Below are 27,917 nucleotides of genomic sequence, written 5' to 3' on the forward strand. Positions count from 1 at the left end.
TAATGGTTGAATAATATTCCTCATCTTTTACACATCTGCTTTATCCATTCAATGGACATGTGGGGTGCTTTCATACTTTGGCTATTGTAAATAATGCTGCAATTAGGATAGGGCTGCACATATCTTTTTGAATTAGTGTTTTCGTATTCTTGGGGTAAATACTCAATAGTAGTATTACTGGATCACATGGTAATTCTATTTTTAATTTTTTGAGGCCCCTCCATCCTGTTTTCCACATTGGCTGCACTGTGTTCCCACCAACAGTGCATGAGGGTTTATTTTTCTCCACCTCCTTGCCAATACATATTATTTCTTGTGTTTTTGATTTTAGCCATTCTGACAGGGGTGAGGTGATATCCGGTTCTGGTTTTGATTTGTATTTCCCTCATGATGAGTGATGTTGAGCATCTTTTCATGTGTTTGTTGGCCTCTCTATGTCTTTGGAGAAATGTCTGTTCATTTCTTCTGGTTTGGGGATGTTGAGTTGTATCATTTCTTTGTATCTCTTGGATACTAACCCTATATTGAATGTGTCATTTGCAAATATCTTCTCCCATTCAGTAGGTTGTCTTTTACTTTCGTTGATTGTTTCCTTTGCGTAAAAATTGATTACTTTCAAATTTAAAAATCGATCTTAAATTTACTTTCTGAGATAATGATGTTTAACAACCCTGGGCATACCCAAACTAAGTTTGGATGTTAAAACATTCAATTAAAAATGTTCGACACCTACTGAAGCATGTTGGGCAGAGAAGTGACAGGGTTAATATTATGGCAAAAACTTTCTAAATTTCAAGAAAGGTTGATTTTTTTTTTAATTTTTTTTTTCAACGTTTATTTATTTTTAAGACAGAGAGAGACAGCATGAACGGGGGAGGGGCAGAGAGAGAGGGAGACACAGAATCGGAAACAGGCTCCAGGCTCTGAGCCATCAGCCCAGAGCCTGACGCGGGGCTCGAACTCACGGACCGCGAGATCGTGACCTGGCTGAAGTCGGATGCTTAACCGACTGCGCCACCCAGGCGCCCCAAGAAAGGTTGATTAAATAAGCATGGGATTGGGGTGCCTGAGTGGCTCAGTCCGTTGAGTGATGCTTGATTTTGACTCAGGTCATGATCTTGAGGTTTGTGGGATCGAGCCTCTGGTTTAGCTCTGCCCTGACAGCATAGAGCCTGTTTGGAATTCTCTCCCTTTTGTTGCCCATGTCTCTCTCAAAATAAATAAACATGTTTTAAAAAATAAGCATGGGATTGTTTTGGAGCAGAATCTTCTCAAGGGCATTTACTCTTAGTTGCATGCTGAAATGGAATTCTTCATGTATAGTTTGGATCCAATATTAGAAATTATAAAGAAAGCATCTGAGGGGCGCCTGGGTGGCTTGGTCGGTAAAGCGTCCGACTTCGGCTCAGGTCATGATCTCACAGTCCGTGAGTTCGAGCCCCACGTCGGGCTCTGTGGTGACCACTCGGAGCCTGGAGCCTGTTTCGGTTTCTGTGTCTCCCTCTCTGCTCCTCCCCTGTTCATGCTCTGTCTCTCTCTGTCTCAAAAATAAATAAACGTTAAAAAAAAAATTAAAAAAAAAAAAAGAAAGCATCTGAGAACTTGCTTAATATTTAAAGATGCTAAGATAAATAAATAAATAAACTCTTACAAATTCTTTGCTTAAAATACCCCAGGGGCACCTGGGTGGCTCAGTGAGTTAAGCGTCTGACTTCGGGTCAGGTCATGATCTCATGGCTGGTGAGTTCAAGCCCCGTGTAGGGCTCTGTGATGACAGCTCAGAGCCTGGAGCCTGCTCTGGATTCTGTGTCTTCCTCTCTCTCTCTGCCCCTCCCCCGCTCGTGCTGTCTCTTGCACATGCACCCACAGAAATGTTAAAAAAATTTTTTAAATACTTGAGTTAACAATAAATCTTTTAGTTATTGTTAATTTCTTAAAAATTGAATTATATTAAAAAATTGAATTATATATATGTATCTAATAGTGTAATCTATTTCATCATTGTTAACCTAGTAACCAAAAATTGATACTATGAGTGAACTTACATTGTAACTAATTACATTGGTTTCTTTTAAATGTTTATTAACCATTTGGGGTGCTTGGGTGTTTCAGTCAGTTTAGTGTCCAACTGTTGCTTTCAGCTCAGGTCATGATCCCAGTTTCTTTGAATTGAGCCCCAAGTCATGCCCCTCACTGAGCGCAGAGCCTGCTTGATATTTTCTCTCCCTCTGCCCCTCTTACCTGCTCTCTTTCCCCCAAATTAAAAAAAAAAAAAGTTTTATTAACCATTTGTATTTCTTCCATGAATTCACTCTTCATAACCATGTTTTATTTACGTTATCTTTTTTTGTGGTATGTAAATAAAACTTCTATTATATAGTCTGCTATTGTTTAAATACTAGATTTTCTTTTATTTTTTTGTTAACGTTTATCTATCTATCTATTTATTTATTTATTTATTTCGAGAGAGGGAGAGAGCGCACAAACAAGGGGGCAGAGAAAGGAGGAGAGAGAATCCCAAGCCCGCTCAGTGCTGTCAGCACAGAGTCCAATGCCGGGCTCGAACCCAAGAACTGTGAGATCATGACCTGAGCCAAAACCAAGAGTCAGACGCTTAACCAACTGAGCCCCCCAGGCCCCCCAGTAGATTTTCTTTTAGTCATAGTGCTTGACTGTTATCTTTGTACAGAAGCTTGAAATTCTTGGGGCGCCTGGGTGGCACAGTCGGTTAAGCGTCCGACTTCAGCCAGGTCACGATCTCGCGGTCCGTGAGTTCGAGCCCCACGTCAGGCTCTGGGCTGATGGCTCAGAGCCTGGAGCCTGTTTCCGATTCTGTGTCTCCCTATCTCTCTGCCCCTCCCCCGTTCATGCTCTGTCTCTCACTGTCCCAAAAATAAATAAAAAATGTGGAAAAAAAAATTAAAAAAAAAAAAAAAAGAGATTCTTACCTGGTCAAATCAATGTCATTTACTCTATACCTTCAGAGTTTTTTTCATCTGGCTGAGGAAGCCTGAGTCTTTACTGGGCTATTAGAAACATAGTGTCTCCCTGTACTTTCATAATTTTATGTATGGATCCCATAGTTAATTTGAATTTTTTTCAGTGATTTAAAATTCCATTTTCTATATGTTCATTTTGGTTGAAATTGTTCCTTGACCCATTTAGAGCAGACCATTGCTTGGCTGGTAAAACGTGCTTTGCTATAGCTTTAAAGAAAAAATTGAAATTTAGAAGGACAATTTCCTCTCATTTTTTTTAAACCTTTTTTATAAATACCTAATGTTCTCTGGTTTTTGGAAGTGGTGTGGATTAGACAGCTGCTTCAATAATTTTTTGTTGCCTATATAAATACAATATGACTAGAACCCAAATCTGCCTGCCCTAGGGGAAACCTCTCTAGGTCTTTGAGTTTCTTATTTCTATGCCCCTAAGCATGTGAAAATACTGTTTACCTATACCTGCCTCCTTAGAAATTATAACAGTAATTTTGTTTCTCAGGACAGTCTTGTCTCCCCAGCAGTTTTCATACACTTAGTAATGAGTTGTCCTGAACCCACCCACACACACACACACACACACACACACACCACCAGAGAGTTCTTTAGAATATCCTAGGCTGTCACTCCTTTGAAATTTTTTTTTTTCAACGTTTATTTATTTTTGGGACAGAGAGAGACAGAGCATGAACGGGGGAGGGGCAGAGAGAGAGGGAGACACAGAATCGGAAACAGGCTCCAGGCTCTGAGCCATCAGCCCAGAGCCCGACGCGGGGCTCGAACTCACGGACCGCGAGATCGTGACCTGGCTGAAGCCGGACGCCTAACCAACTGCGCCACCCAGGCGCCCCTAGGCTGTCACTCTTGATCCCAATCTTAAGAACTATCCATGGGGAATTTCTATAGGTTGTCCCATCTGGACCATGTTCTTGGAAAATCGTTAAGAATGTACTTTGCAGAGCTATTCGTAAAGAGGCTGTAGAGGCAGAATCATGTATAACCTGGGATGAGAGAATTCTATCACAGATTTGCTAGGAAATATTTTCCTAATGATCATCAGACTGCTCTATCTTCTTTCTTCACCCTTTCTCTGAGCGTGCTCTCCCAATGGTCAACCAATACCTAAACTGCCAAAGGAAATTCTGGGTCTTCATAGATTTTCTTCAGCAGCTCAAACTTTTGGTTACCCTACATCTTTGGAGTAGCTGGTGTGTGGCAAGAGTTTCCATCACACAGCTTTCCCCATCACTCCTCAGCAATTCATTCAGCCCGTCAAGTGTTCCTTATTGGGTGAGTTCATTCATGGCTGTGCCTTAAGCAGTCACCAGTGTGCTGTTACTATTGAAATGCTACCACTTGCCTGCTTAAGAAGAGCATATAGAAGGAGTAGGGAGGAGACCAAGAGTAATATTTGGAGATGAGGGTCCAGGAAGGGCTTTGGGAAGGTATTGACTCTTGAGCTGCATCTTATATACAGAGTGAACATCATCTTTATGTCAGAGATCCCAGAAATAGAGCCAACTATGAATAATAATTTAATAAAGGAGGTTTTATAAGACACAGAAGCCATCTGGTATCTGGACAACTAGCAGAATTCTTCCTTAAATAACATCCTTGCCTTGTGGGACTTATTTTCCAAAATTCTTAGAATGGTCTTTGTACTCTTTTCTGTGGTGGCAAACTTCTGTCGTTCTTTAAAAGGAGTCTCCTCCATAAAGCCTTCCCGCTCTCCAAACAGAGTTAGCCCTGCTTTGCACACTTAACTCCTACAGACCCCTTACAAATGTCTACCTCCCCTACAATATCCCGATAGAAAAGTACATGACTAATACTTTCCCCATTAATCAAAATGATACTGTATATTCAACTTTGCATTTGTCTGATTTCCTTTGCAGTGGTACTTAATCGGCTTCCCAGGTGATTACAATTTGCAGCATAATAATTAGACAAAATGACATCTTGTTAACCTGACAGTATTTTGGACTTGCGACTAATTGCTTTATCTAAGTTCACATACTTATTAATTTACATTAATTTATTTCAGATGTTACTAGGCCTTGGTATGCATTGAATATTCATTGTCCCACAGACTGAGTTAACCTCAGAATGGGAGATCTTTTATTTTACAAAATATATGTCCATTCTTCACTCCTCCGATTATGCAGACTTATTCTTTGCTCTTACATCGTTTCTGACAGTGGCCTGTTTTTTTGAATCCCTGGGTTTGGCACTTTCCAGAGATCTGCCTGTAGCTTATGTCTTGACCTATGATCTCACTGATTGAGTGGCTCTGTTTTGAAACTTGTCATCCATCCCTATGGACAATGAGCACAAGAATCCCAAGCTTGTATTGAGAATAAAATATACAATATGGAACTTTGGCCAACATCATAGGATTATTTTTAAACTTATGATTTTAAAATAATTTTAGACTTATTCAAAAACTGCAAGAATACTGCAGAATTTCTGTATACTCTACATTTTGCAAATGTAGTTTTCTACCAAATTAGCTTTGCTTTATTTTTCTCTCTCCCTCTCTCTCTTTATTCTCTATTTTTTCTTAATACTTTAAAAGTAATTTGTAAACATGATGCCCTTTTCCCCTAAATACATTGCTATGTTTTTCATAAAAATCAGGATGGTGCGTGGTGCCTGGCTGGCTCAGTTGGTAGAGCATGAGACTCTTGATCTTAGGGTTGTGAGTTTGAGCCCCATGAAGTCTTTAAAAAAAACAAACAAACCAGAATGTTGCCTTATATAACCACAATATAATTAAGAAAGTTTTACATAGCCACAGGACAATTATCAAAACTGATTTAATATTATTGTTTAATCTTTAGGTCTTATATCTAACTATCCTTTATGGAAAAAGACAACATATTTTTTCTTGGGTCTGAATTCAATCCAGGATCACTTATATTTAGTTATTTACCACATCTTTTAACTTTAAAACTTTACAATGAAGTAACTTGTCATGAAATGTCCTAGTCACTTAAAGACCCCAAATGGATCAGAGATTCAAATGTCAGAGTTCAAGCTATGTAATCATTAGTCAAAACATAAAAACATAGTTGTAGGGGCACCGGGGTGGCTCAGTTGGTTAAGCATCCAACCTCAGCTCAGGTCACAATCTCACGGTTCCTGGGTTCAAGCCTTACATCAGGCTCTCTGCTGTCAGCATGGAGCCTGCTTCAGATCCTCTGTCTCCCCCTGCCCTCTCTCCCCTCTCCTGAGCACTCTCTCTCTCTCTCTTTCAAAAATAAACATTTAAAAAATTAACAACAACAATAACAACAAAAAACATAGCTGTAAATCTTTGAGCTTGGATTACACAATTTTTTTCTTAGATAAAACACCAAAAGCACAAATGACAAGATAAATTGCACTTCATCAAAATTTAAAACTTTTGTGCTTCACACAACTCTATAAAGAAAGGTCAAAAAAACAATAAGAATAGAAGAAAATGTTTGCTAAGCAGATGTCTAATGAGCTTGTATAGAGACTATAAGAAAGAACTCCTATATATCAATAATAAATGAACAATCCAAACTAAAATGAACAATGTATTTGAACAGACCTTTTTCAAAGAAGATACACAGGTGACCAATAAGCACATGAAAATATGCTCAGCATCATGACTCAGCAGAAAAGTGCAAATCAAAGTTAAAATGAGATGCCACTTTACCCTAGAATGCCTATAATTTAAGGACAAGCCATAACAAGAGTTGTCGAGGATATAGAAATTGGATCCATTTGTACATTCCTAGTGTAATTACAAAATAGATCTTGCACTTTGGAAAATAGTCTGATTGTTCCTTTCTTTCTTTCTTTATATTTATTTATTTAGTCGTGACTGGGTGGCTTGTATGACTCTTGATTTCCTCTCAGGTCATGATCTTACAGTTCATGAGGTCAAGCCCTGCATTGGTCTCTGCTGACAAAGAGTAGCCTGCTTGGGTTTCTCTCTCTGCCTCTCCCGTGCCCCTCTCCACTCTCTCTCTCTCCCTCCCTCTCTCTCAACAAGGAAATAAATATTTAAAAAATAAATATATTTATTTTGACAGAGAGCATGCACCCCCCGTGAGCTGTGGAGGGGCAGAGTGAGGGGGAGAGAGAATCCTAAGCAGGCTCCACACTGTCATTGCAGGGCTTGGTCTCATGAAAACATGTCAACAGAAAAACTTGTTAAATAAATGTTAATTGTAACATCAATCATAACTGCAAAAGTGGAAACAGTCTAAATGGCATGTCCATGCAATGGAATACTTATTTGGCAGTAAAAAGGAATAGAGTACCGATAAGTACTACAAACATGAATGAACATAGGCTGAGGAAAAGAAGCCAGATACAAAAGGCCACGTGTTAGAGGATTCCATTTATATGAAATGTCCCAAATGAGCAAAGTCCATAGAGGTAGAAAATAGATTTGGGACCGAAGCAGACAGAGGATGGAGAAAAAAGTGGCATGACTTCTAAGGGGTTGGGGAGAGGGTGAACGCTGAGTATACAGTAACCAATGAATTCTGTACTTTAAAAGGATGGACTTCATGGTATTTAAATTATTTTACATATATGGCAAGTCGATCATATTTATGAAAACTATTTAAAACATTTTTCATTCAGTTTGTGGTGTGTTTTTAATTACACAAACATTTCCCACAGAAGTTTGTATGTACCATTTACCATCTAAAGTGACTGCCACGTGACCACAGATTCAACAGCTTATAAATTAATAAATCCTCCCACTTTCTAAATGATACAATTCTCGAGAAAAGTTTTAAAATTGGGGATATTTATACTCATTTAAAATCTTCTTTTGAAATGAGAGTTTTCATCTTAATAGTGTAACTTGTATTTTTTGGAATTTTTGTAAAATGCAACCACATTGGGCTTTTGTGGTTTTTAACCATTCATTCAACAAATATTTGAGCTGAAATTCTATGATCAGGAGCCAAGTGTGCAGTAATAAATCAAAGAGACATGAAATAGTGGCTAATATTAATTAGCTCTAGCTCTGTGCTGCTATACATGGGTTAAGAAACTTGCTAAAGTATCCTGAAGTAGTAAATGACCGCCTTTACAAGTTTTTGCTGTTAATTTTTTTTAATTTTTATTTCTTTTTTGAGAGAGAGAGGGAGAGACAGAGTGCGAGCCACAGAGGGGCAGAGAGAGGGGAAGACGCAGAATCCAAAGCAGGTTCTTGGCTCCCAGCTGTCAGCACAGAGCCTGACATTGGGCTCGGGCTCAATCCCACAGACAGTGATGTCATGACCTGAGCCGAAGTCTGCCGCTTAACCGACTGAGCCACCCAGGTGCTCCAGCCTTTCCAGTTTTTTGTTTTAATTTAGGTTAAGGTAGACTTCTTAATTAACTGTAGCATATGTGCAGAAGACTACAGAAATCCTAAGGTCACAGGATTTTTCTAAAGTGAGCACCTTTGTGTAATTGGCATCTGATATTACTAGCACCTCAAAAGCACTCTTGTCCCCTCTTATCCCCGATTAAAAGTAGCCGCTGTCCTATCTTCCAACAGTATGGGTTTCTCTTGCCTGTTTCCAACTTCATCTTAATGCAGTCTTACAATAATTATTCTTTCGTCTTATCTTCCTTTATGCACCATTAGAGTTGTAAGGTTAATTCATGTTTTCTGTAACTGTAAGTCATTCTCATTGCTCAGTAGTGTTCTGTTACCATAAATGTTGAAAATTTATGGAGTTATATTCTTCTGGTGATTGACATTTGAGTTGTTTCCAATTTGGGATAATTATGAATATTGGCGAAATCTTTGGGAAATATAAGAATACATTTTTATTTGCTGTACATCTAGAAGTGGAATTGCTAAATTGCAGGGGTGGGGAGGGTGGGGTGTGCATATGTGCAGCTTTGGTTGATAGGAACACACAGTTTTCCAAAGTGGTTATCTCTTTATAGTCACATGACTAACATACAACTCTTCCAGTCGCTCCACATTCTTATCAATACTCGATATTTTCGTTTTCACTGTAGACATTCTAATGGGTGTTTAGTGCCTTTTTTTTTAAGACCTCTTTCCACTTTTTTTATACTATGTTTAAAAAAACATAAAATTTACCATCTTACCCACTTAACTACAGTGTATAATTCTTCAGCATTAATATATATTCAGATTTTTGTGGCATAAATCTCCAGAACATTTTCATCTTTCAAATCTGAAACTTTATGCCCATTAAATAACTCCCGATTATCCCATTATCACAGCCACTGGTATCCACCATTCCCCTTTTATGTTTTATGAATTTGACTACTTTAGGTACCTCCTATAACTGTAATCATATAGATTTGCTTTTTTGTGGCTGACTTATTTCACTTAACATTGTATCATTAAAGTTCATCCATGTTGTATATAGCATGTAATAGGATTCGCTTCCTTTTTAAGTCTGGATATTGTATAGATATGCCACGTTTTGTTTATCCATTCATCTGTCAGTGGACATTTGAATTGCTCCCACCACTTGGCTATTATGAATAGTGGTGCTATGAACACGCAAATAACTGTTTTAGGCCTTGCTTTCAGTTCTTTCGGATGTAAGCTCCAGAGTGGAATTGTTGGATCACATGGCAGTTCTATTTTTAGTTTTTTGAGGAACTTCCAGACTGTTTTCTATAGCAGTTTTCACTATTTTATCATCACACCAACATATGTGGTGCCTTAAAATTTTCTTACTTTGCTACATGACGAGTAATGTGGAGCATATTTTCATATGCTCATCATCTGTTTGATATTCTCTTGTGTCGAGCCTGTTCAAATCTTTGGCTGGTTTTCTATTGTGTTTTTATTACTCACTTGGAGAAATGTCCTTATATACTTTGGGTAAAAATACTTTATCAATTATGTGTATTATAAATATTTCTCCCACTGTATTGCTTGCCTGTATGCCTTCTTAATCTCTTGCTAGTTAATGTTTTTCATGAACAGACGTACTTTATAATATAATCCAAGTTCTTTTTTTTTTTTTTAAGATTTTATTTTTACATAATCTCTATGCCTAACATGGGGCTCAAATTTACAACCCTGAGATCAAGAGTTCCATGCTCTACTACCTGAGCCAGCCAAGCGCCTGTACAATCCACCTTCTTAATATTTTTCTTTATAGTTATTAAATGTGGTAATCTATTCTAAATTGGTTTTACCTGCTTCAAGGTCATGAAGATGTTTTCTTTCAAAAACGTGTTGTTTGAACTTTCATATTTATATCAACAATATAACTCAAGCTACTTATGTGCAGTAAGGGTCAAGATTCATAATCTGGTAAATCACTTTGCCTTCATTCATTTTCTTGGCCCTTTTTCATCTTCTGCATTTCCATTTGAATTTTGGCACAAGATTGTCAACTTCCACCCAAAGCAAAATCAACTCTGATAAGATTTTGCTTGGGATCCTATCACATCTGGAAATCCATTTGGGGAAAATTGGCATCATTATAATAGTGTCTATCCCATGAACATGGTAGTTCTGCATTTATTGAGATCACCTTTAATTTCTTTTAATGTTTTATAGTTTTTATAGACTTAGACAGGTATAATACTTGTCTTCCTCCATTTAGACTGCTATGAGAAAATACCAGACTGAGTGGCTTCTATACAACAGAAATATATTTCTCCCAGTTCTGGAGTGTGGAAGTCTCAAATCAGGATGCCAGCATGGGTGGAGCGGGGGGAGGGATGGGGGGGTGGGGGGAGTCCTCTTCTCTTTGTGTTGTCATATGTTTGAAGGTGTTAGGGAGTTCTGTGGTGTCTATTTATAAGAACACTAATCTCACTCATGAGAGCTTCCCCCATGTGACTTAATTACCTCCCAAAGGCCCTACCTTGTAATACCACCACAACTGGGATTCAAGATTTAATATATGGATTTTTGGTGGTCACAAATCTTCATACCATGGCAATACTTAAGCAGCATATTGAACCTAGATCTGAATTTAGAGACTCGTTATGCTTAATTTTCTGATGTTCACTGAATGACATTTGGAGAATCTGAGAAAAGCACAGATAACCATGAATAAATAGCATTTTAGCATTTCCCATACAAAGACTAGATAAATGTAACTTTGTTCTTTGCTTGAAAACTTGAAAATTATCTGGTATAATTTTGTTTAATACATTATATATCATTTTGTATTTGAGATTATTTGAAAGCAAATGTATTCTTATTTGGCTGTAAAAGGACATATAAGTATAGAAAAAAATTTTAATATAAATAATTGTGTTTAGGGGGAAGGTCCTAAAGCCAACTCTACTCAAGGGATGCCTTGGTAGCAATGATTGTTAACCATCTGGAGTGACAGAAGAAAGTGATATTGGGTAACTAACATCTTAAGAAGTTTCATCTCAAGTTTATGTAATATTATTATAGCAACAGAAATGGGATAATAATTTTGCTGTTCGTTACTCCATTTTGGTCACAGGGGTGGGCACCTTTATCATTTACTGATTATGTGCTGATTAATGTGGTCAGTGTCTCTGCTGTGTAAATTTGTGATTTATGGAGGGAGTTTTAAACAGAATTGGTTGGTTTTATGTCTTGTCAACATTTTTATGTAATGTTTTGGTGTGCACTAGGACCACTGGGCTATATTTTAAATACTTCTGAGACCTTTACAGCACCCCATGGGTACGATTCAGTGTAAGAAAAATCAATAATTATTCAAAGTTAATTGTTGTATTTTGCATTTACCGTGTCAACTGAACCACCTTAATCTTATAATATGGGTATGCTAGATCCTTGTGATAGCATGGAAAGGTCACAGGAATTTTAGGAGCATTGCTTTATATATTAATTATTCTGTCTAATAAAACCATTCACCCAAGTGCTGAAGTCCATTTTTAATATTGAGGGTCCCTGGTTATTTGCATCTGGCTAGATTTGTCCCGTTGTGGCATTTGTGTAAGAGCAAAACAGTTAGGCTCTTTTCCAGGGAATCCTCTGTTGTCTATTTTGCAATACTGTATCGACAGCGAAAGAAACCACAGATTGCTTTCGTCTCCTTTCACAAGTAATAACCACATACCACAGACTCCTGTTCTGCCTATTGTTTGTTAGTCAAGTAACCTGGGTTACTCTGAGTTGTGTGGAGGCAACTAGTCTAAAAACTAAATAGGCTTCAACCCTTTAAGAAATAGTCATGTTTAAAAAGACCTGAAATGCAATAATACAGAGCTTTAAAACCAATATCCATTGCACTCAAGTTTAGGTTTCTTGTTTTCTATAAACAAATGCACTCTGCTTTTCCAGGTTTTAAGAAGAGGCAGCGATGAAGAAAAAGTTCTCTGTTTGGTTCGGCAGCGCACAGGCCACCATTGTCCAACAGCTGTGATGGTGGTCCTCATCATGGTGTGGGACGGCATCCCTCTCCCCATGGCCGACAGACTGTATACAGAGCTCACTGAAAATCTGAAGTCCTACAATGGTCATCCCACAGACCGAAGATGCACGCTCAATGAAAAGTAATCAAATTTAGTTATTACTGCTTTCCTGTTCAGACCTCTATTATGTAATATTACATTGTTAGTTAACTACCAATGACGTGTATTATATGGGAGAACATAAACTTAGGTATTCTAAAACTAAAAATAATCAAGTGGGGTTTTTTGTTTTTGTTTTTTCTTTAATAGAAATTTGGTTTCATAGCGAGTTGAGACCCTTTTAGGATATTCTCCTTTGGTTTCATAGTGAGTTGAGACCCTTTTAGGATATTCTCCTTTACTCATTTATTTATTTTTAGTAATCTCTACACCCAACGTGGGGCTCAAGCTCACAATCAAGAGTCTCATGCTCCACCGATTGAGCCCCCCAGTCACCCCATCCTCTTTCTTGTATAATATAATTAATCATACCTATTTTTCTTTTCTGTCTGCATTTTAAGTGGCATTAAAGAACATTTTTCTTTCTTGCAAGTTATATAGTAGTTCACCCGTGGTTTCTTTTAGTTCTTGTTGAAATTGTAAATTTTAAAAACCTGAATTTGTGACGTATTTAAAATTTATGCCAGTTGGGGCACCTGGGTGGCTCAGTCTGTTAAGAGTCTGACCTCAGCTCAAGTCATGAACTCATGGTTCGTGGGTTCGGGCCCCACTTCAGGCTCTGCGCTAACAGTGCAGAACCAGCTTGGGATTCTCTATGGCTCTCTCTCTCCCTCGCTCTCTGCCCTGCCCCCACTCACATGCACGTGCGCACTCTCTCAAAATATATAAATAAACTTGAAAATTTATGCTAGTCAATCATGGGAGGAGGAGATCTATTTCTATCATTTTTTCCATTTAAGCCAACTCCAGTTACTAGAGAGTATTTAAAGAAATGTCATTACATGGGGCACCTGGGTGGCTCACTCAGTTGGGCGTCCGACTTCGGCTCAGGTCATGATCTCATGGTGAGTTCGAGCCCCGCGTCGGGCTCTGTGCTGACAGCTCAGAGCCTGGAGCCTGTTTTGGATTCTATGTCTCCCTCTCTCTCTGACCCTCCCCCGTTCATGCTCTGTCTCTCTGTGTCTCAAGAATAAATAACATTAAAAAAAAAGAAATGTCATTATACAAAATATAAACAAAAATACACGACATCCCCTCTGTAATCTCTACACCCAATGTGGGGCTTGATCTTGGCTTGTGAGTTGGAGCCTACTTAAAAAAAATAAAGAAAAATTAAGAAAAATTCTTATTGACAGAATAGATGCAAGAATATTTCAATGAACTCTTATCATATATACCCCTCACATAGATTTCATTATTGTTAACAATTTGTAAAATTTGCTTTTTTACACATGCACACAAACCTACTTGGGGTGCCTGGGTGGCTCAGTTGGTTGAGTGACCAACTTCGGCTCAGGTCATGATCTCACCGTTCGTGAGTTCGAGCCCCGCATCAGGCTCTGTGCTGACAGCTCAGAGCCTGGAGCCTGCTTCGGATTCTCTGTCTTCCCTCCCTCTCTGCCCCTCCCCTGCTCACGCACTGTCTGTCTCTCAAAGAATAAATAACAACAACAACAACAACAACAACAACTACTATTACTAGTGCTATTTTTATTTTTAAAATTTTTTCTTTCTGGATTATTTGTGAGTTAGTTGCAGGCTTGATACCTTTTTCCTGTAAATACTACTCAAGAGTATATTCTAAGAATGACAAAATTCTCTTACATAACTCCTGTACAATAATCAAAAACAGGAAGACTTGGGGTACCTGGGTGGCTCAGTTGGATAAGTGTCTGACTCTTCCTTTCAGCTCAGTTCATGATCTCGCTGGTTTGTAGATTCTAGCCCTGCAATGGACTGTGCACTGACTGTGAAGGGTCTGCTTGGGATACTCTCTCCCTCTCTCTCTGACTTGAGCTCTTTTTCTCAAAAATAAAACATTAACTTTTTGTTTTAAATCTCATGCCTTGTCTTTCATTGTATTGATATTTCTGAAGTCCTATTTTTTTTTAATTTTATTATTACTTATTTACTTATTTATTTTTAAATTTACATCCAAGTTACTTAGCATATAGTGCAACAATGATTTCAGGAGTAGATTCCTTAATGCCCCTCACCCATTTAGCCCATGTCCCCTCCAGCAAACCTCTATTTGTTCTCCATATTTAAGAGTCTCTTATGTTTTTGCCCCCTTCCCTGTTTTTATATTATTTTGCTTCCCTTCCCTTATGTTCATCTGTTTTGTATCTTAAAGTCCTCATATGAGTGAAATCATATAATATCTGTCTTTCTCTGACTGACTAATTTCACATAGCATAATACCCTCTAATTCCATCCATGTAGTTGCAAATGGCAAAATTTCATTCTTTTTGATTGCCAAGTGATACTCCTTTGTGTATATATACCATATCTTCTTTATCCATTCATCCATCAAAGGACATTTGGGCTCTTTCCATACTTGGCTATTGTTGATAGTGCTGCTGTAAACACTGGGGTGCATGTGTCTCTTCAAAACAGCACACCTGTATCCTTTGGATAAATACCTATAGTAGTGCAATTGCTGGATTGTAGAGTAGTTCTATGTTCAAGTTTTTGAGGAACCTCCATCCTGTTTTCCAGAATGGCTGCACCAGTTTGCATTCCCACCAGCAGTGCAAAAGAGATCCTCTTTCTCCACATCCTCGCCAACATCTGTTGTTGCCTGAGTTGTTAATGTTAGCCATTCTGACTGGGGTGAGGTGATATCTCATGGTGGTTTTGATTTGTATTTTCCCCTGGTGATGAGTGATGTTGAGCATTTTTTCATGTCACTTGGTCATCTGGATGTCTTCTTGGAGAAGTGTCTATTCATGTCTTTTGCCCATTTCTTCCCTGGATTATTTCTTTTTTGGTTGATTTTTAATAAGTTCTTCATAGATTTGGGATACTAACCCTTTATGTGATATGTTGTTTGCAAACATCTTCTCCCATTCTGTCGGTTGCCTTTTAGTTTTCCTGATTGTTTCCTTTGCTGTGCAGAAGACTTTTATTTTGAGGAGGTCCCAATAGCACATTTTTGCTTTGGTCCTAATTTTATAGACAATTGCTCAGTTTGAGTTTGATTGCTGCTTGCTAATGTAATTCAATTGAGAAATTATTGGCAGGACTATCATATTTAGTCCATAAGATAAGGACCTACCTTCATTTCATTTGTCCTATTATCAGTGATATTGACTGTTTGCAAAAGCTCTTGTAGGTCTCACGAACTTCTACATTTCCTGTGTTTTTAATTGTTTAACTGTCAACTTTCAGTGAAACTACAATTTTCTTTCCTTTCCATGTGTCATTTCAATGACATAAATGTGCTATTTATTTTTCTATTTGGCAACGTTAATGTCCTTCTGTAATTTCAAATTTAATCCCATTTGCATACCCTTTTTCTTCCTTTTCAAGTTGTTGTAACATTTTGTCATTTTACAATATATCTTCCATCTTGGTAAGAAGATTTAGGGGTACTTAGACGATTCCTCCCCTTCGCAGTATCTTAAATGATACTTTTTGTATACTTTCTTATCATATTCAGTGTTACCTTACGTATTAGACATTTTCCTGATGTTTACCATTTAAAAATACTAATAATAGTTTCAAACTTTACATTTCTATATTCTTTTTATTGACTTTTTAAAATATGGGTTTTTGTTTGTATTTTTAATCATTACGTAAGAACTATGCACATACTATTCAAGTTTTGAGGATTATGCAATTAGAAACCAAAGAGTGCTTTTTACCTCCTTGGTTTCATATCTTTGTATGAATATTGTAATCATTGTCATCCTTACTATTGGGTCTGTTAGGACCTCAGAAATGCCCCCAATGTGATAAAACAACCAAATTACTTTCAGTTCAATTTTTTCATTTATAACCTTAATGAAGACTTTTTAATGGTTTTTTTTTTTTATATTTTATTTATTTTTTGAGAGAGAGAATGCAAGTGGAGGAAGGGCAGAGAAGAGGGGACAGAGGATCTGAAGCAGGTACTGCACTGACAGACTGACAGCAGTGAGCCCGACATGGGGCTTGAACTCACAAACTGCAAGATAATGACCTTAGCCGAAATCAAGAGTCCAATGCTTAACCAACTGAGCCACCCAGGCGCCCTAATAAAGACCTTCATTAAAATTGAGAGTGATCTCACATGCAAAATATCTTATCCACTGTCAATCCTCAGAGAATTATATCAATGTCAGTTTATAGATGAAGGAGCTAAAGTCCAAAGAGCTAATGAGATACTCTAATTTTCACATCTGATAGGGAACAGATCCAGGATTAAAATCTAGATTCTTTATTTCCTCTCCTTGGACACATCCATATGTATATATCTGTATAGTTTATTGCTATTTATTTGGATTTCCAATCGTGAACAAACATTTTAGTTAAAAATTGGCCTATATTCAAGGGCATTTAGCTTTGGGTTGTCAACACTACTTAAGGTAAATTCAGTAATAAAATAGATGTGTTAAAATCAATTCATTAGTCATCTATACTTCTAAAATTATAGGAATCTGAAATGTTCTTTCTGAGGTATTGGCCCGCTTTATCAGTTCATTCCCTTGCAATTATCATCTTACAGTCGTACCTGTACATGTCAAGGAATTGATCCAGAGACTTGTGGAGCTTCCTTCTCTTTTGGTTGTTCCTGGAGTATGTATTTCAATGGATGTAAATTTGGTAGAAGCCCAAGCCCTAGAAGATTTAGAATTGATCCAAGCTCTCCCTTACACGTAAGTGCCCTTTTTTACTTTTAAATTTCACAATGAGTTTATAAGTACATTCCTTAAAATGTTTTTTAAATAGTAAAACAATTAAATATTTTAGAAGTAGTGGAAAAAACAGTAAGAATATATATATGTAAATAGTTTAAAATTCTCAATAAATTAGGTAAAGACTTCATCTCTGAGCCCAAATTACCACTGTCCCTGGCTCCCTCCTCCTTCTCCCCAAACCCCAGAGACAATAATTGTTCAAAGAACCTAGAATTTTATACCCAGCCAAAGTAGGAAAAATAAATAAAACCATTTGCCAACATTTCAAAGACTCAGAAAGTTTACTACCCACAGAACTACTATGAAAGAATTACTAAAGGACGTAATCCAGAAAGAAGATATATGAAACCGGAACCAATCTGTCCGGGACACGAGGCCATGGTGAGCAAAGAAATTAGTCAACCTTACTGTTAAGTTTAAATAAGTTGAGTACTTACATTTTTTTAAATTAAAATAACAACCGATAAGTATAATTCCATACTCTTACCAGCTCAAGGGTGGGTAGGCACTGGGAGGGGGTGGGGCACCTACAGGAACTAAATGTGGTGATGTTTTATGCTTTGTTTGGAGTGGAGATGATTTAGATACCAATTAACTCTAAGATCAGTGTTTTTCAAACTTTGAGCTGTGACCAAGAATAAAAAACATTTTATATTATAAACTGCTATACAATAGATATATGCAAGTAAATAATTAAAACAAAACCTTCAGTAAATAATACTTCATCTTATATGTTAGAGAAGATATTAAAATATTAAAAACTTAATATCTAATTTAATTATAGCGAAGGATCACTGGTATTCACTACAATACTTTTTATAAAATTTCATTGTTCTTTGTTAGATGTGACTTACTAAATTGACTTCATAGCCCTCTACTGAGTCATGACCCACAGCTTGGAAAACACTGCTCTAGAATTTGTCAGAAAAACATATATTTAAGAAATCATATGTTTAAAATTTTTTTAGATGAATTTAAATAGAATTTTTGCATTTTAAAGTAGTGTGGGGAAAAAATCTTTCTAAGGAAGACAACCTATACATAAATCAGCAAAAGGATTTTTAAAAGTCATTAGAATACAAGATAAATAGGAAACACAAAATACAACAGCAGGAATGATTCTCAATTATAGCCATAATAAGGTGAATATATCATCTTTCCAAGAACCTCAGAATTAATAATGATCCCTTTAAAGAGGTAAGTGGAATTATTTAGCATTTTTTAGAGTTCCTGTCTGTTGCAATAAAACATGTAAATGATTTTAGTGAGAGAACTATCATTTGCAGATAAAATACCTTAGAAGAAATCTAATAAGTATGTTAGGGGCACCTGGCTGGCTCAGTCTCAAGAGTGTGCAACTCTAGATCTTAGGGTCATGAGTTGAAGCCCCATTGGGTGTAGAGCTTACATTTAAAAATCGAAGAAGTGTATTAGACCTCTAGGGAGAAAATGATAAAATTTACTAAAGGCTATACCTGATCATGGAAAGGTGCTATGTTCAAACATAAGAACACTTGATAATGTGATGTCCATTCTCCCTTAAAATTAATCACTTTTCTTTACAAATATCTTATGATGAAACTGCCTGTGTATAAATACATCAGAGTATTGACATGAGTGTTACATTTTTATTCTACAACATAATAATATTATATGAATCATGATCTTTTTCTATGGTCTTTATAAATAATGAGTAATATCTATATAGTGCTTATAATACAGGAAGAAGCATTTCTCATTCCAGGAACTGACAGAAGGCCAGTATGAAGCTCAGCAGGCAAGAGAGAGTAAGGTGAATGCAGTGGCCTTATATGTCAAATATTTTGGAAAATCATTGAAGGGTTTTAATGAGAATAGTGGTACAATTACCCTTGTCTTTCAAAGGGGTCTCTTTAGCTGCTCCTTGAATAATGTATTAAAATTGTTGAAGAGTGTGTTTAGCAAGTTGAGCTAGCTTTAAGAATAAATAGTCCAAGTGTGCCTGGGTGGCTCAGTCAGTTAAGCTTCCAACTTTGGGCTGAGGTCATGGTCTTGCGGTTTGTGAGTTCAATCCCTACATCAGGCTCTGTGCTGACAGCTCAGAGCCTGGAGTTGGCTTCGGACTCTGTGTCTCCCTCTCTTTCTGCCCCTCTCCCTTTCACACACTCTCTCTCTCTCTCTCTCTCTCTCTCTCTCTCTCTCTCAGAAATAAATAAACATTTAAAAAAAAAGAAAAAAAGAATAGTCCAGAGAAGGGATAATAGTAACTTGGAATTGGTTGTGACAGAGGACATGGTGGATAGTGGTAGTCTGGAAAGGTTTTCATAATCAGATGGTAGTGCTATTTCTTGACATAAGGTTTCAAAAAGGCAGATTATGAATTCAGTTTGGAACCACTGGGTGAGAGATTTCTATGGTAAATCCAAGTGGGGATGTCAGGTCAATAATAACAATCTGAAGCTCAAGTGTGATTTCTTGTCCAGATAGTAATTATAACCACAGATGTGGATATGACAGTCCTAGAGATCAGGTTTAGGATGAAAAGAGAAGAGGAATATAGGCTTGAGCCCTGACATGTTAGGACCTGATATGAAGAAACATCTATATCTGACAAACACATTTGTTCTAATGAAACAGAGTGTCAAGATCCTTACATTATGAATAATGAGACTTACATTTGTAATGGTCACCTATATAAGCTTTATTTAATTTCTGTGGGCCTAATTTATTTCAACATTTCCACACAATAAATATTTCCTGATGACCATATACTCAGTCTAACTTCTGATACTCTTTGTGAATTCATTATCTACCAGTAGTAAAACACAATTACTCCACTTAATATTTCAGGTGTTACAAAACATAATCAAAATATTTTCAATAGGTACTTAAATCACAATTGTGAAGTTTTCTTCAAATAAATGAAATAATTAATGGGTGAGTATAGTCAGGAAGTTTTTTAAAGGAGGGTCCTGACTTTCCTGACGATATTTATTAAGCTATACTAAGTTTCACATACATAAGAAAACAGATGAAAGGAACAGAGTAATTTAGATATATGCCAAATAGATAAATTTCTTTTTCAGTGAAAGAATCAACCTAAATCAGTAGGAAACAAAAAAGGTTATTACCAGTGATGCTTTTCAGTTGCTCAAATTGGGGTTTGTTAAAGGCACCCAAGAATTAACTTCCTGGGGCAGGTGGGTGGCTCAGTCGTTTACGTGTCTGACTCTTGATTGCAGCTCAGGTCTTCATCTCAGGGTCGTGAGTTCAAAACCCACATTGGGCTCCATGCTGGTTGTGGAGCCTACTTTAAAAAAAGAAAAGAAAAAGAATTAACTTCCTATGTCTATACTGTGTGTGGCTTTGGCTTTTATAATCTGATACGTATCCACAGGTCTTTCTGTGTTTTTGGCATCCATCAAATCTGAAATGAAGCAGAAGCCTTGAGCCTCCTTAATTCTTCCTTTCATCCTTGCTCTCTCAGTTTCCCTTCCATAGTCTTCCTTGGATGTGATTGATCATTTATCAAGTCTTTGATTTGATTTAGAGTACAATCCTCTCTGAAAAATTATCACAGTGCTCTTTCAACTATTGTTTCCAAATTCTCCTTTTGTGTTGGATACCTCATACTGTCATCAGTGACATTTTTAATGGAGATTCTTGTTAAAGACTGTTCTCCTTTGAAAAGTCCTCCATGTTTCTTCCATCAGTAGCAATCCAGATTCTTGATATGGTGTCAAGGCTCCTTATAGTCCTACTTGATTTAAGTGCCCAGTACTGCTAAATAAATATAAAATACGGTTCTTGTATTTATATTTAGCAACGTGAGCAGTTTTACACCTTATCTCTAACACCATTTACATTTCTAACTCACTTACAACATAGTTAAACCATAACAATGACTAAGGCTTTCAATTTTATAAAAAAACAACCCATTTTATTTTCTGTGGTATCTCTTTTATTAGGGTAAGTATGAATTGTGCATCAACCACACATCAGCAATGATTTATGACTCTTTTTCACACACCTAAAACTTGTATGTCATTATGAAACAACTTTTATGGACTGTCTTTTCCTATAGGAAAAAAACCTTGAAGATAATTTACAGAGTTTGGCTACACGATTAGCTCCAATTTATAAGCAGTATGCTCCAGTTGCTTACCAAAACCAGGTATGTTTGGGGACCAGATGCAGTACTCTTGAACATGGTTATCTATCTTTATAGAACAACTTCAAAAATTATCTAGCCTGGGGGTGCCTAGCTGGCTCAGATGGCAGAACATGTGGCTCTTGATCTCAGGGTTGTGAGTTCAAGCCCCACATTGGGTGTAGAGATTACTGTAAAGAAAAACTTTTTTCTATTTTTTTAATTAAAAAGATATGTATATTTATCTGTCTTTAAAAACTTACTGTTATGACAGTTGAATTAAATTGAAATTCCAGAGTGACAAAATTCTGGTTATTTCTAGAAATATAATTTATAAAAGCAGAAATGCATGATTGATTCTACACAAGAAAATTCATCAGTCCAGTATACTGAATATGTTAATAGAACAAATGAGAAAAACCACATAATCTCTCTGTATAAAGACATTTGACAAAAGCTAACACTTTCATGATTAAAACAGTCATCAAAATAGAAATAGAAGTGAATTGGCTCAACCTGATACAGGACATCTATAACAACCCACAGCTAATATCATAATCATGATAAAAGACTAAAACATTTTTTGCTTTATATGTGGAACAAGACAAGAATATCTACTCTCAGGGTGCCTGAGTTGCTTAGTCAGTTGATCCTCTGATTCTTAACTTCGGCTCAGGTCATGACCTCATGGTTTTTGTAATTGAGCCCTGAGGTGGACTGACAGTGTGGAGCCTGCTTGGAATTTTGTCTCTGCCCCCCACCCTCTGCAAAATAAAGAAATAAACTTAAAAAAAAAAAAAAAGAATATCTACTCTCACCATTTCTATTAAACACTTTGCTGAAGGTTCTATTAAGGACAACTGAAAGAAATTCAAAATTTTAAAATTTTGTGCTTCAAAGGACATCATCCACAAATTAAAGGAGGAGCACCTGGGTGGCTAAGCTAGTTGAATGTCTGACTCTTGATATTGGCTTAGGTCACCATCTCCCAGTTTGTGGTTCGAGCCCCATGTTGGGCTCTGTGCTACAGGCATGGAGCTTGCTTGGGATTCTCTCTCTCCCTTTCTCTCTCTGCCTCTCTCCCAATCATTCTCTCTCTCTCTCTCTCTCTCTCTCTCTCTCTCTCTCCCCCCCCCCCCTCAAAATAAATTAAAAAAATAAAAGAAAAGAAATGAGAGTTGAGGGAAGCAGGGAGTTGATCAGAGGGTACAAACTTCCAGCTAGCTATAAGATAAATACAATCTGGGCATCTATTGCACAGCATTGACGCTATAATTTAATTAACAATACTATATTATATACTTACAAGTTTTTAAGAGATCTTCAATTATCACTACACACACAAAATAAACCTCATAGTGTTAACGGATTGAGATGTTACCTAACCTTCCTGTGGCAATCCTTTTGCAATACACACATGTGTGCAGTCATCACAAGGTGGAAAATACGTGTAAATATCTTTTAAAAGTTTGTTTATTTTTGACAGAGTCTGCGAGACTGGGGGAGGTGCAGAGAGAGGATCCAAAGTGTGCTCTGCACTGACAGCAGAGAGCCCAATGCAGGACTCAAACTCAGGAACCGAGAGAGAGAGTTGGGGAGGGGCAGAGAGAGAGAGGGAGACACAGAATCCAAAGCAAGCTCCAGGCTCCAAGCTGTCAGCACAGAGCCCTACGCGGGGCTTGAACCCACAAACCGCGAGATCATGCCCTGAGCCAAAGTTCGATGCTTAACTGACTGAACCACCCAGGCACCATAGAATTTCATTCCATTTTAAGGCTCAATAGCATTTCATTGTGTGTATTTACCCAGGCACCCCAATATCTTTTTATCTTAAACATAACCAGAGACCTATGGTCTATATTTCTTAAATCTTTATTTGTATTGTCATGAATAACATCCTTTCTGTTAAATTCAACTTTTCATTTTAAAAAGAGTTATAGGGACACATGGGTGGTTCAGTCGCTTAAGCGTCTGACTCTTGATCTCAGGGTCTTAAGTTGGAGCCCTGCCTGAAGCCTACTTTAAAAAATTAATAATAATAAAAATAAAATAAAATAGTTATAAATTCATTTTTTATACTGGTTTATGAATACATGTATATGTATAGACCTTGAGGACTCTTCCCACATAATTAATGCACTATGTTCGTCTCTCTTCCTAATGGAATAAATTAGGCTTGCTCTGCTTGTTTATTCACCAGCAGCAGGTATTTTTATCATCCTACCATCAGTCACAGCCAGGGATTTGCATTTTACTTTGTGTACTATCAGACTCTTCCTCCTGAATGTTTCTGAGCTACACATCCACTACTTTAACGCACTATGGTCATAAATATCTGAAATTGCAATGTGTCATTAGTTTAAGAGCCTGGTCAGGAAGTGACTTTTATTCTTTACTGAAGGTGATTCTTCCTGTCTCTCACAACTGTGTGTCATACATTTCTTTTTTAGGTAGAATATGAACATGTTGCCCGAGAATGTCGGCTTGGCAGCAAAGAGGGTCGTCCTTTCTCTGGGGTCACTGCTTGCCTAGACTTCTGTGCCCATCCCCACAGGGACATTCACAACATGAATAATGGAAGCACTGTGGTATGTACATAGATGGCTTTTGATTCTAAAAGCTCCATCTCTGTGTGGTTAGGCTGAATATGATTACTGTTAAAAATTTTATTTTAGGGGCCCCAGGCTGACTCCGTCAGAGGAGCACATGACTCTTGTTCTCAATATCATGGGTTCCAGCCCCACGTTGGGTGCAGAGATGAATTAAATTTTAAAAATCATATTTTATGTTCTGTCTCACATAGTATATACATCAATAGCATTTACGTTATTGTCCAACTCCTTCCACAAAGTTACAGAACTGGCCTTAAATTATTTTTTGAAGGTCTTGAATCTTATATTTAATTGTGGTGTGTTTGCTAGCAGGTAGGAGGACTCTTGTATGCTCTCAAACTGATAGGTAGGAAGTTAAGCAATTTATCAGTTCTCTTTTTTTGCCTTCTGGGTACCAAAGGGTTTTTGTGATGGAATTATCCCGAATGTATCGTTTTCTTGTTCATGTTTGTTCTTAATACCAGTATGTATGTATAAAGTTCCATTAATATTCCAGAATTATCAGAAATATTTGCATTTCAGTGCTCATACTTATGTTTACAGCCATGAAAAGAATTGTACGCCCATAGCGTGAACTCAATTAAGAAATACTTAAATTAGGTAAAAGACCCTGAGAAAAATCACACAGTTGTCTTTTTTAAATGAAATGGATTTGGTTCAAGTCATTATCTCCTCACCTAGTAAAACAAGAGATTAATATGGAGTGATTTCCTCTGTTTTTGCATGATACCAGTCTGGTTGGCCCCATAGAAGAAAGGCATAGCTACAGTCCCTTACCCTGTGACTAGAAGGACACAATCTAATCCGTCAAAAGGCAGCCTTCCCTCCTTGTTTAGCCAGTGAAGTCTATGACTGATAGAATTAAGGAGCCAAAAAAAATTTTTTTTTTTTGCATTATCATTCCTCTCCACTGTCATTGACTATAGTCTTTGAGACAAATGTTATTTTCAAAGTTGAAATAGTAGAAATCTGTCCAGGTGAACCGTGGCCACAGTGTGGTTCGTTGTCACTGCTTGGCTAGTGCTTGGCTAGTCACTTTACTTGAATTGCTTCATGACACAATATCCATGATCAGGGTGAATTAGGTTCAGTCAAACTGGATTTTGGTTCCTCTTCTTCTTGTGCTTCTCTTGTGTATCATTCAGTGTGGCCTCTTCTCCTCTGCTGTCATTGCTCATGCAATGAGGCTTGCACCTAGAACTTGCCCTGACTCCAAAGTTCTGCATTTCTGAAACCCTGGAATCTTGACCTTCAGCTACCAACTCACTTGCCTCCCTGTCTGCTGCCTCAGTCTTTCTAATTATGCTCCTTGTATCTTGTCTCCTCGGCCCCTTCTTAGTGTCCCTGTGAACAAATAAACCGCTTAAACATTTATTGATGCAAGAGTCTAATTTTTTTTTAAGAGTCTAATTTTTAACATGATTACTTTAAATTATTCACAAATTACACCCAAGAGACTTTAGTATTTCAAGTCTTGCCGGTAAACGTGACTATAGATACTGAGAAAATAAAACTAAGTTTATCTTTCTTTACCATCTGTATTCATCAAGTTCTGTCAACCTTACAATCTGGAAATTTTTCATAAGTAATCCCCCTCTACCCAATGAATGTGTCATTATTTAAATAGTTAAGAAATATGGTAATATATAGGCTAAAATAATATCTTAATAGTTAATATTTAGTATGAAAGCTGTGGACAGTCCAGTAAACATTCCTTAACTTGGACAATGGAGTAAGATGAAATATAACAAAAAGACCTAGTATTTAAAATATTACAGGAGTGCCTGGCTGACTCAGCCAGTAGAGCATGCAACTGTTGATCTCTTTGTCATGAGTTCAAGCCCACATCAGGGATAGAGTTTACTTGTGTGGTTTTGTTTTGTTTTGTTTTCAGTTTTATGTATTCACTTTGAGAGGGAGAGAGTGCAAATGGGCAAGGGGCAGAGAAAGAAAGAGAGAGAGAATCCCAAGCAGGCTCTGCACTGTCAGGGCAAAGCCCCATGTGGGGCTTGAACCCATGAACCATGCGATTGTGCCCTGAGCCAAAGTCGGATGCTTAACCAACAGAGCCACCCAGGCACCCCAACAGAGTTTACTTTTTAAAAATATTATACTCTCAAAAATAAAGAAATAAACATTTAAAAAATTTTTAAACAAGCACCTCAGTGGCTCAGTTTAGTGTCTGACTCTTGGTTTTCGCTCAGGTCATGAGCTCACGATCCATGGGTTCAAGCCCCACCTCAGGCTCTGTGCTGATGGCACAGAGCCTACCTACGATACGGTCTCTCTGCCCCTCCCCTGCTCTCTCTCTCTGTCTCTTTCTCTCTCTCAAAAATAAATAAACATTATAAATATTATAAAATACATAAACGTGCATAATATGTACTTATAAGATCAACTCAAAAGTATGCTGGTCTGCTTACAGATAATTGATAAATTACTAGAATTGAAGAATGTTGAGTGGCTTGATGTATATTAGTTGTGCAAAATTAATATACCAGCAGGAACCAATGGAACATAGAATGGGAACATAGATCCCTTTCACAGTGGCAACAATTAGAAGGTAGAAACAACTCTGAATGTGCAGGACCTATTTCATGTTTTCTTTCTGTCAGGTTTGTACTTTAACACGAGAGGATAATCGCTCCTTGGGGGTTATTCCTCAAGATGAGCAGCTGCATGTGCTACCGCTCTACAAACTCTCAGACACAGATGAGTTTGGCTCTAGTGAAGGAATGGAAGCCAAGATCAAATCTGGGGCCATCGAGGTGCTCACACCCCGCCGTAAAAAAAGAACACGTTTCACTCAGCCTGTTCCTCGTTCTGGGAAGAAAAGGGCAGCAATGATGACAGAAGTTCTTGCACATAAGATAAGAGCTGTGGAGAAGAAATTCATTCCTCGAATCAAGCGGAAGAATAACTCGACCACAAACAATAGCAAGGCTTCATCGCTGTCGCTTTTAGGTGAGGCCTATGGATGCTGCTGAGTCTCTGTGCACAACTCCCACTAGCCAAAGTGTTGGGACTTTCCCTTGCACCCCACTTCCCCTGTCCTTTATCCTTGCTGCTCTCTTAGGAATGAGGCATTATGAAAACAAAACATAGCAAAAAACAACTTTAGATCAGATGTTAATTCAATTAGGTAATTATTCTTAAATCTCACTTGTTTCTAATACATGTTGCTTTAGAGTTCAAAATAAGACACTGAATCCATACATGTACACAATTTCTACATACTTTCCAAAACTAAAAGTCAACAAAAAAGTGACCCATCAGTATTTCTTGGTATTTTTTCTATTTATGCTTTAAGAAAACAAACAGAAACCTGTTCTTCTTGTTTGGTCCCATCTACTTTGAAGCCCTACTCCTTCTTGGAACATGGGAAATGACATCACTTCCTTGAAGTCTTCCTTGGTCACATTTAGCATCAAATACAAGTAATCCAGTCAACAAATATTACTGAGTACCACTTTGTGCTGTTCTGGGTGTTGGAAAGTGAGCAGTGAAAGAGGAGAGAGAGCTCTGTGAGAGAATTCTATTTAGATATGGTTGTCAGAAAGCTATTTGTTGAGAATGGAGCATTTGAGTAAAGTCCTTAGGCCAATAAGAACCCTTAGTGTTTTTATTGGGAGAAATAGCATTCTACGCAGAGGAAATGGCAAATGTAAAGATCAGGGGACAAGAGGTTACCTTGAATACTTTATGCAAGCAAAGAGGCCAGTGTGGCTGAAGCAGAGCATGAAATGGGGAGAGGAGTAAGAAATAGATTGGAGAGGGAAGAGGGGTGTTGGAGCGTTTCATCTCGGGCTTTGTTGACTGCTGTAAAGATATTAGCATTTAGTGAGTGAAAGGAAGGCTACTGGAGATTTCAGAATAGAGAGGGGCTGGGGCACCTGGCTCGCTCATTTGGTGGAGCATTTTACTATTGATCTTGGGG

The 27,917-nt window shown here is 37.5% G+C and overlaps 1 protein-coding gene across 5 annotated transcripts in view; it reads left to right on the forward strand.

Annotated features, from left to right (window-relative positions):
• Positions 1 to 27,917, forward strand: part of TET1 (tet methylcytosine dioxygenase 1) — a 128,678-nt gene that overhangs the window by 86,278 nt on the left and 14,483 nt on the right. For 2 of the 5 annotated variants that reach the window (XM_047826018.1, XM_047826019.1), the window contains exons 6-11: positions 12,268 to 12,479; positions 17,047 to 17,197; positions 17,534 to 17,620; positions 21,303 to 21,392; positions 23,819 to 23,956; positions 26,596 to 26,944. In XM_047826018.1, coding sequence (XP_047681974.1) covers positions 12,268 to 12,479; positions 17,047 to 17,197; positions 17,534 to 17,620; positions 21,303 to 21,392; positions 23,819 to 23,956; positions 26,596 to 26,944 — 1,027 coding nt within the window. The remainder of the gene's footprint in view (positions 1 to 12,267; positions 12,480 to 17,046; positions 17,198 to 17,533; positions 17,621 to 21,302; positions 21,393 to 23,818; positions 23,957 to 26,595; positions 26,945 to 27,917) is intronic. The other 3 variants (XM_047826020.1, XM_047826022.1, XM_047826021.1) reach the window with 3 other exon arrangements.

This window comes from Prionailurus viverrinus, chromosome D2 (genome assembly GCF_022837055.1).
Source record: "Prionailurus viverrinus isolate Anna chromosome D2, UM_Priviv_1.0, whole genome shotgun sequence".
In the NCBI taxonomy this organism is placed as follows: domain Eukaryota; kingdom Metazoa; phylum Chordata; class Mammalia; order Carnivora; family Felidae; genus Prionailurus; species Prionailurus viverrinus.